The 9,903-nt window shown below is 44.8% G+C and overlaps 1 protein-coding gene across 8 annotated transcripts in view; it reads right to left on the bottom strand.

Moving 5' to 3' along the window:
* Window positions 1-7,027: 7,027 nt before the first annotated feature.
* The window catches only part of NBEA (neurobeachin), a 683,574-nt gene continuing 680,698 nt past the window's right edge, over window positions 7,028-9,903 (bottom strand). For all 8 annotated transcript variants that reach the window (XM_042952224.1, XM_042952367.1, XM_042952503.1 and 5 more), the window contains one exon: window positions 7,028-8,864. In XM_042952224.1, the coding sequence (XP_042808158.1) occupies window positions 8,774-8,864 (91 nt within the window). In that variant the 3' untranslated portion in view covers window positions 7,028-8,773. The remainder of the gene's footprint in view (window positions 8,865-9,903) is intronic.

Genomic DNA, 9,903 nt, shown 5'->3' with positions numbered 1-9,903 from the left:
AACAGTCTGAGGCACCCAGTAGGTACTCCATATGGCTGTTAATAACAACTCAGTGTATTTCTGATTATGCTTCTCCCTTTCTGTTTTTGGCTGGCCCTGCCAGAAAGCTCCAAACAAATCTGATGTCACAGCATCCACACCCCTCCTGGTTCGTAAAGCTGCTTTTCTTCGGGTTCTTATTGTCTATTTGTAAATCCCTGTGGCGTGGGCCTGCATTTTGGGCCTGTTACCATCCTCCACCCTAGGGCCTTGTTCTTTTAACTATTCCAGCTCTATGAGGAAGCCTCTGGTCTCCTCACACAACACAAAACAGCACGAAGCAAAAATAAACCAACGCACATAGAAAACCACACCATGACCAGGTCCTCGGTGAGAACTAACCCTCGCTGGGGCTCCGGAACCCGCCGGGCCACCCACTGGGCTGAGGGCGCTGCCTCACAAATTCCTGTCCTCCCCAAAATAGCTCCTTCACTGTAGGCAACCGGGGTTTCCCACTTTCGCTTTGTGCTTAGCCTCTGGGACGTCTTCCTTTTGTGCCAGCTCCACAACGAATTTAAAATAGAGCTTCTGTATTTGACCCGACTTTCTACTTGTTCCATTTGGGAAGGGTGCTCAGGGCATCTGGCTTGCCACACAGCTTGAGACGGAGGAGGCTTTCCAATCCTTGTATAAATCACTTTTCTGCTTCAATTAACTGGATGGAGCTGGTTTTCTTTGCTTGTAAGAAGCCTGGCTGATGGAGAAAAGACTCCTTTTCCAAGGCTTTTGAGGGCGCCCTCTCCTGTGGGTGATCCCGGGAGGGAAGTGAGAGCAGAACTTGCCCATGGAGCCAGGATGCAGGGTGCTCGGCCCTTCTGGCTCTAGAAGCCCATTCTCCACCTCTCAGGACTGGACTAGGGGGATGTGCCGACAGGAAGACCCTCACAGGAGCAGCAAGGGATTTTTGATGGAACCTATGTTCTCTGTGGGCCAGGTTGAGCCAGAGGCTTTCTGCTGCCTCCAATAGACATAAATTTGTAATTTGTATCTAAGTGCTGTTCAACCTCCTAGACACACAGAGAGAGTTAGTTTGCTTTGATTTACTTTAGCTTAGTTTGCTTTGGTCTTATCCTGGGTAGTGGATGGCACCTCACACCCACTGTGCCTTGGAAATGCCTCTTCCTGGATTTCTGGGTCTGCTCTGTTCCTGAGGGCAAATGTCAGCTCTAAATCAGGTATTTTGGGATTTCAGGAAATGGCTTTTCGAAAATATTCTGAGCACTGACTTTACTTGATCAAGAAAGACATGAAAAGTAATTGTTTGCTATTTCCTTAATTTCATTAGAACGGAAGTGTTTAGCACACACAAAGGCATAGTCTCAGGATAAGAGTACCCAGTCGCTAGTTTTTATTTGTCCGATATCGCTGTAGTCCAATGGCATCTTCCTCCTGGGCCTTCGGATCGGGCTTGGGGAACGCTGGTTGATTTCATGAGGTGGTTCGAGGCCCATTACCTTTTTTGTCCTCTGAGGGGGCACTGACCATGTTTGCTTGCCCTCAAGCAAGGCAAGCATCCTGAGGGCCTCCCTCATCCTGAACTTGCCACCTCTCTACCCCCAGTGAGGATGCCCAGCTTCTCTCCAGCCTGATCCATCTCTGGCTATCTTGGGTGTTGGATGGAGGGCAGAGGAGCAGAGTGGGAACACTGCCAGTTCTTCTGCATGTGTGGTGACCTCTCTGGCCATTAGCTTCCTGCTAAGGCAAAGGAGAAGGGCTGAGGGGGTATCTTGGGACCATGGTCTGTCACCCACAGCCCTCCCCAGGCATGGAGAACTTGACCCTTCCTGAGGCTACCTTCTGTCTGGGAAGAGCTGCTCTGACCTGTCCAGCCCGGGGTCCCTGGGTCTGCAGGAGCCAAAGCCCCTCTGTCTTCAGAGCAGTTCCCTTGGGTATCTCTTTCCTCCAGAGGAGAGAAAAGTCTGTACAGAGGCGTCCAAGCTTCTAACCGCAGCTTTCCCTACCAGGGTTTTGGCTCTAGAAGCAAGCAAGGAAAACATGTCATTATCCAAGAGAATCATCCCTCAGAGAAGGCCCTGCTAAGAAGTTGGATCTCCCAGTGGCGTTGAGTGGCTTCTTGTTTTTGTGTACTGACGGGGAAGGGGCATTATAAAAACAAACCAACAACCAGAATTAAACCAAACAAAATCTTTCTTTTCTTACTAGGTGCTAAGCAGAGTTGAAATCCGCATTTATGTCTACACGTGGTGGCGGGAAGCTGTTGCCTCAGCCTCTTCTGTGGAGGGCTCAGATTCCATCAAAAAAGATCCACAGTGCCCCCACGCCCCACACTTTGAGTTTTGCCCTTGTCATAAGAGCACATGCCTGGGTGGCTGGGTGGCTTCCTCATCTGGTAGTAATACCTCACAGTTCTGTAGCGCCTCACGATTTGCAAAGCATGCATCTTGTACAAGGGCTCTGTCTATTGTACACCTGAAAGGCCCGGCCTCAGACAGATTCAATCACCTGCCCAAGTTCACAGAGCTGGTAAGCAGAGGAACTTGGACTCAGACCAAGTCCTCAAATCCCAACTTTATTATTTTTTTTTCCCGCATGACTCATACGTTCACTTATTCATTGGCTTATTCATTCATTCAATCAACATGTTCAACGGCTTAGCATGTAGGTTCACAGTGCAGTGGGAAAGACGGACACATAAATGACAGTGTCGATACAGTTTTGTGCTAAGTGCCTGGGACACCAAAAGGGAAAATCCCGACAGTTGAGCTGTCTTGTAGTGAGGGAAGATATGTGTCAGTGAGCAGTGGGAATACAGGAAGATGGGTGCCAAAGGAGAGCTGCGCAGTCTTGTGCCCAGAGAGATGGGCACCAAAGGTGCCTTCCCCTGTGAGGATAGCGGGCTTCTTGGAGGAGAAGGCATTGGAACCAAGGCTGTCATTAGAAGAAAAGAGCGCTCATCGAGACAGGGCAGCCAAGACCATAAGGTCTACAGACCATAGGAGAAAGAGGCTACTGCCGGTGGTGGACCTTGGCTCTGCCTATGGGACAAGCTTAGGTCTCACAAATTCAGTGGTCACAAGAGTCCGTGTGAGACATGGCACATTTAACAATTTTAAAGTACTGTTTTCACTGAAGTATAGCATACACACAGAAAAGGACACAAATAACTACTGAACAGCTCAACGAATGTCGCTGGGTAGTGTACCCAGCTCATGAGAGAGAACCCAAGGCCCTAAGGTACAACTCTGGCCCTCCGGGATCCCCTACGTGGCCCTTACCTGTTACAATCTCTGACTGAAAGTCAGAGAAAATCACCGTCCCGTTTTTTTTTTAACAGCACGTGTCAGTGAACAGCGGCACCTTATGTTAACTCGAGCATGTACTCTTGTGTCTGGATTGTTCTAGTCAGCGTCTATGTTTACTTATTTTTCCCCATGTCTACTTGATGGAGAAACGCAGGCATTTCATTTGGATCTTTACCTAAACATGAGATCGCCGGGTCCTACGTAAGCTGGGAATATGCTTAGTTTTACCAAAAGTATATTGTGCCACATTTTTTTCAGCAGAGGTAGGGAGTTGGGGGCAGGGAACTGTGTTAGTCAAGGACGCTTTCATTTTATCTCAAGCACCAAAAACAAAGCTTTGATCAATTAAGTCAGGCAGGTCATTGGTCATTGAGTAAATCAGGGGTCCAGAATTGGGTCACCTGTAAGAATGAGGTCAATTTAGGTCCTCATGGGCTTGTGGCTGACAGACAAGTGTACATGATCTTTTATTTCCCATGGCTTTATCCTCAGCTGTTGTAAACGGGCTTTGTCTATGTAATGGGGAACATGGTTGTTAGGAGTCTCTGGTTTCTTATTGACAAATTAGTGACACCAGAGGAGAATTGTTCTCCCCATCACTTCAGAATATCAACATTTCAAGGAAGGCTTTGGAAGACCTACCACTGCTCAGTCACTGAGGTCACCAGAATGGAGGTGATATAGTTGGACAGGCATGAGTCTAACAGGTCCCAAGGTTTGGGTTCCAGTAAATTACAGTACAAGAAAGGGAGGAAAACTACCCCTTTCCCCCAAATTCATAGAAGACAAATAGAGGATGCCAAGCAGATGAAATGGAGCATGTTCACTAGACTGTAGAAGGCAACGACTGTCTGAACTCTACTGAGAGCCAGGTTTTCCACTAGGTGCTTGACATACATTAAGAAAGCTGATTGTCAAAAACAACATGTAATGTAGATGTTACTATGCCCATTTGAACTCACAGTTAAAATGTGAGTTGATGAAGGAACTCACAGTTTACTTCCAGAGTGAGGAGCCCAGTTACTGGCTCATGCCTTCCGTGCTTGAATTGACCAGAATACCAGGAGAAGTTCTTATCCCAAATCATCTGCCAGGTAGCTCCCCCTTTTTTCCCAACTGGATGAATATGATAAAAAGCAGTAATTCAAAAATGTATTTTCTTTCTTTTCTTTTTCTTTCTTTCTTTCTTTCTTTCTTTCTTTCTTTCTTTCTTTCTTTCTTTCTTCTTCTTTCCTTTCTTTCTTGCTCTTTCTTTCTTTCTTTCCTTTGTAGCTATGGTAATTGCTATAACCAATGATCCCTTCAACTGTACTAGAAAAAGCCCATGACTGTGGTGGTAACTGGAGCATGGTGCTCTCTGGAAAGACCACAGAGCAGGGCAGGAGAGGACAGCCTGAGGCAGTGGAGAGAGGTAGGTTGGCAGGCTTTCGAGCATCACGGGCAACTGTGTCACTTGACCCAGGGATCTGGTATTTGTTATCCATACATTCAGCCAGTCTACATTTGTTTGCAATTTATCTGAATCCAATACTCTCCTAAGGATCTAAGATAAAAGGATGCCATTGACTAAGGAGCTCGCAGTCCTGGGGGGGGGGGGGGGGGTGGAGGCAAGTAAGCTCGGACAATATTACTACTCAGCACTGGGACAGGGACATACCAGGTGTAGGCAAGCTAACTCAGCAGGTGGGGAGGGCCTCAGAGAGGAGGGAGCACTTGGGCTGAACCTGTAACAATAAGTACAAGTGTTATGATGCTGTAAGTTACTTCAAAATATGCACTAGAGACATCGGGATAGTATGTGCTTATTCGTACTGCATTCTGAGGGGCGGTCAGTTACTCTGATCAGAGCTTTACAGTCCAGATCAGAGATTTACATTCCAGACTCAATGTAAGTCAGGGCCCAGAGCTCCAGCTTCCTTATTCCAAAAGGAACCAGAAGCTTTTTTTTTTAAGTTAGGATAGTGAATGTTAAGAATGACTTTTCAGTGGGGGATATTGCCTTCTGAATTAGCATAAGGGATATTACAAAGGGTCTCTCATTGATGACAGTGGTGGTATTGAATACATGTGAATCCAGTTATGCACTGGCTGCAGTATTTTAGAGACCTTTCCTGCCTCTCCATAACCAGGGTGTAAGAATCCACTGAGGTCTTTATACTCATGCGGGTGCCTGAGGCTGATACCTAAATGGATTGGCAGATTCTGAAGCCATCACAAGGCTGATAGGATCCTGCTCCTATACAGAATGCCGGTGTCTGCTTTCAGTATACTTTCTATGTCAAATGGTTGTCAGATCATCTAGAAAGGCACTGGAATTCACCAAGCTCACAGAATAATTCTGATGGGTCTTCTACTTGCCTGCCTGCTAAAATGTGCTCGCTGAAAAGGTATCTCTACGCGTGGAAGATATTGGTCCTGAAAGTTGTTTTCCTGATAATATATTGTGCACGTGGGGTTTGGATACTACCTTCACGTGCCAGAAAGATGGCGCGGGACCAGATTGGTTTAGGTCAATCTGCAACAAGGAGTTCAAGCAGATAGTGCAGGCAGAGGGGTGCTCTCTGGGCAGGGAGGACACTAGGGACCAAGGCACAGGGAAGTTCTCAGGGGCTTGTAAATAGGTGGGTTCCCCTGAGGGAGGGATAATGAGAATGTTTCCCTCCTGAAGGACTCTCATGCTCTGCTGGGTTTGGATTTCAGCCCTCACATCGGTGTTGTTGAAAATGTGCCCCAGATGACCTGTGCCGGAATCACTTGGCGGGGATGGGGCCTAGAGTAAGCTCTCTTTTTTAAGAGCACAAGTTCCCCAGGTGAGTTTTCACCCATCAGAGTTTAAAGAAAACCACTGCAAGGTGCTCAGCCGCGGGATGACTGGGTGGTGGTGCACCAGACCATCTAGGAGCAAGGCCAAGTGTGGCGGGAGGGTCTGGCTGGAGACCCAGATACAGGCCGGGAGGTTCTGGTGACAGTTCGGATAGATGGTTCTGGAAGTGGGGAGTTGGTTTAAAGAGCGCGGGTAGCCAGCCTGACTGAACGACTGATGGGCTGCCAGGAGGCTGGTTGAGCGAGCCGGCTGGGCTTACGGTGGCTGACAGATGTCTGGCTTGGGGACAGAGTGGAGAGTGACAGGAGCAAGTCTCTCTCGGGTGGCTGTTGGTTGTCCTTCTGGTCTCGAGCACGTAGACGGAGGCTTACGTGCAGTCCCGTCACGCCCTGGGCCTGTTGCCTGTGCCGAAACGGCGTGGAGTGACTGGGTCCCCGGAGCATCACCCCTGCCACCTGCCCGCTGCACCCCTCCTCCAGGTTGCTCGTCCCCTGCCTGTGGCATGCAGGCATGACATGATAAATTCTAGAACACACGGTTCAAACAAAAACAGCCTTATTCGATAACATTCATGTGATGAGCAGTTATATTCTTCACCATCACCTGCGTTTAGTTCCTTTTAAATAAAACACAGACTAACCCAAAAAGTGGATTATGTGGGAGAAAACAACAGGGCCGTTTCCCTCTGGTCACCGTTGCCCCAAATCCCTGCCAGATGGTCAAGCAGAGCAGCTCGTGTATCAGCAAATTAAGGAACCTCATTAGGACCCTATTTCATGTTTTTAGATGCCACGGGCCTTTATATGAGGTGATGTTGATTTCTTAAACTTGTATGACAACATAATGAATGCGTGTTGGTGAAGTGTCCAATGAAATGTGAAACAATCGGTGAATTCTTTGCATATTTTATTTTTCTTTTTTTTTGATTTCCAACTCACACACATCTGGCATATTTTACATCTTTGCAATAAAACATGGTTACAATAGCTTAAGGAATTTATATATCCAAAATATTTCACCATGATCTCAAGATGAAATGAACTTGTCTCCCAGATGTTCAGTATCCTCCCAATTCTAAGCTACAAACTCAAGATATTGCTTACAGCCTGGTGATGAATAACTTAATCATTACGCTGATTCCCCAGAATTTCAGAATCTCATAAATACAAACAACAATGAAGAAGGAATTCAGTGCTAAAACTTACTAATACAAGGTGGATGACAAATAAGTAATCACATCAATAAATAATGATATGTTTCTGGTGCAAAGTGCCAATACAAAGAACCCATTATCTTGTTTTATCTTTTTAAATAAATGACTGCAAGTGAGTGTAAATTCTGAGAAAATCACATTCCTGTAACATGCCTCATAGCCCTACCGACACAATATGTACATCTATGACGATACAGTCACCAAATATACAAAGAAGAAACATGAATAAAGTGTATATACCCCTGGGTGTATAACTTGATCAGTACAATGTATGGAAAATCATTTGACACCCATCATCTTATATCATAAAAGATGAAGTGCCTTAGGCTAAGAATGTGGCTTTAGGTGAGAATTTCACAAGAACCTAAAAGAATAGCCTCAGTTATTGTTATAATAAAGTCTGGCTTGTTATTAAAGAAACTAAGCTATTCGAGAACCAAAGAGAAAAAAAAATCCAAAAATAGTTAGCATCAGATTCTCCTCCCCTAATGTACACACACTAAGCCAGCAGGATGAGTCTGGAAGAGATGTCCAGGAGTTGGGAAGTCATTACTATGGAACTAATGGGCGTGACTTCTATTTATACAAGAAAAACCGAGACCTCATCCCTAAGCCCCCTTTCTGCTGTGTCTTCAAATTATGAAGGGTAGGGCTGAATTTTCTGTGTCTAAAGTAGCAAAAATGGCAAATAATGGCTTAGTATCCGAATGCTTTATGAGCAAATTTCACTTAGAAGGGATGAATTTAGATTAAAAAGTGCAAACCATATTTTGGTGAAAATGTCAAAAATTACTGTTTGAGCCCAAATTCAACCCTTTCGTACAAGCTGTGTCCTTGGACGGATCTTTCTGTTTCATAGTCTGAATGCACCTGTTCCATCGAGACATCAGGATTAAAGAACATGCAAGTTGTAACTCCACAATAAAATTAAGAAACGTTTTGTTCTTTATACAAGGTTTTACTTTTACAAAAGTATCCCTTTAAATAAGATGCATCTGATGTACAAAGTATCAAACGTGTTTTTTTTTTTTTTTTCTCAGCTTGAAAAGAGGCTGGAAATGGGATGCAGGTTAGGTTCAAAGCTTAAACTTTGTAACAACTGGACACAAGGTTCCTCAGAATTGTCAAAAGTCTCTTGTGAAGCGTCCTACTACCTTTTCTCAATAAACAACAATATATGAAATAATTACCAAAACATCTCCTAATTCATATAATTTACATGATATAAGCTTGCTTGGTAGCAGCTGGTGTTCAGTCGTGAAAAAACACACAAAGTAAAATGGCTGCTGACTACAATGTACAGCTATTGCTGGGTGTGATGGAATGTACAAACGGAGGTCGATGTAGACGAGTTTTTTCCCACCAGAGATATTGCCTTTCCATGCAGCACTTGTGCTCTCAGCTTTAACTTGGCTTTTGGTTCTTCACTTGTCTTCAGTATCTGTTCTGATGCTCATAATGCCACCGGTTAAAATCTATATTAAAAGCTACGATGCTACCAGAAGCCATGCCAGTGATCAGAGTCCTGGAAAAGCAGAGATGGTGGTTAAGAGCGATATGAAATCACTGATGTGGTTGCTGCTTTGCAGTAGATGGTATCATGGTCTCTAAGTTCACCAAGTCTTGGTTTTGTGTTCACTGAGAGAGGGTTACAACCTATTCTTGGTTCTCCTGAGAGAAGCTGAATCTCTCCTGCTCACACCTGAACTGCCAGACCTGAACTGCTTAGCTTTTGATCGGACAGTTCATCAGATAAACGCTCTGGGTGTGCATCTTCAATGTGTGTACGTGGCTTACGTGCACGTGTTGCTGTTCTCACTTTCCAGGGACATTATAAAAGGCAAACAGAACTGAAATTAGGGATGAAATTAAAATAGAAATAGAAACTTTGTTAGTATCTTTCTTCGCTCCTCTTTGGAGCCCCCTGGCACTACTGTGACCTTGCAGTGCTCCCATCTACCCCCTCTCCCGGTGCCCCCTGAATAAAGCCTTTCCTGCCCCCTCACCCTCAGGAAAAGTTGATCCCTTCCCTCTTCTGTTGGGTTGTCCCCGCTTCCCTCATATACAATTATGATTATCTGGTAGTGCTCAGTCGATGACGGTAGTAGCAGATGTTTGCTACACGAATACATGAGCGACTAAGGACGCCGGGGAGAACACTTAAACTACTTAACACAATTTCAAGTACCTTATTTCAAAAACTTTAGAAACACTCATGTATGTACACATAAGTACACAATAAAGCATTCCCATTTACTCATGAGTATGGACGACAGCATTTTGGAATACTCTAATGATCGCCTGCTTAATTTTGCTTTCTGCACATCAAATATCCCTCCCCCAAACTGAATCAAATTGCGTTGTTTTTCCTGATGACGTCAGTACCATTTTACTAGATTGTGTGATGCTTTGTTAAACTTGTTATATATGCTTTAATATTTATAACATTTTGAAAACAATATTTTATAAAGAATACACAGATGGTTGAAAATTTTGGCTAGTAAGCTTTTCTTATTTCTGTTAAATATACAGCAAAAATAAGAGAGAAATTACATACCACATTA

This window comes from Panthera leo, chromosome A1, assembly GCF_018350215.1.
Source record: "Panthera leo isolate Ple1 chromosome A1, P.leo_Ple1_pat1.1, whole genome shotgun sequence".
NCBI lineage: Eukaryota > Metazoa > Chordata > Mammalia > Carnivora > Felidae > Panthera > Panthera leo.
Note: the sequence above shows the minus strand (reverse complement) of the source record. Positions and strands in the feature narration are given on the sequence as shown.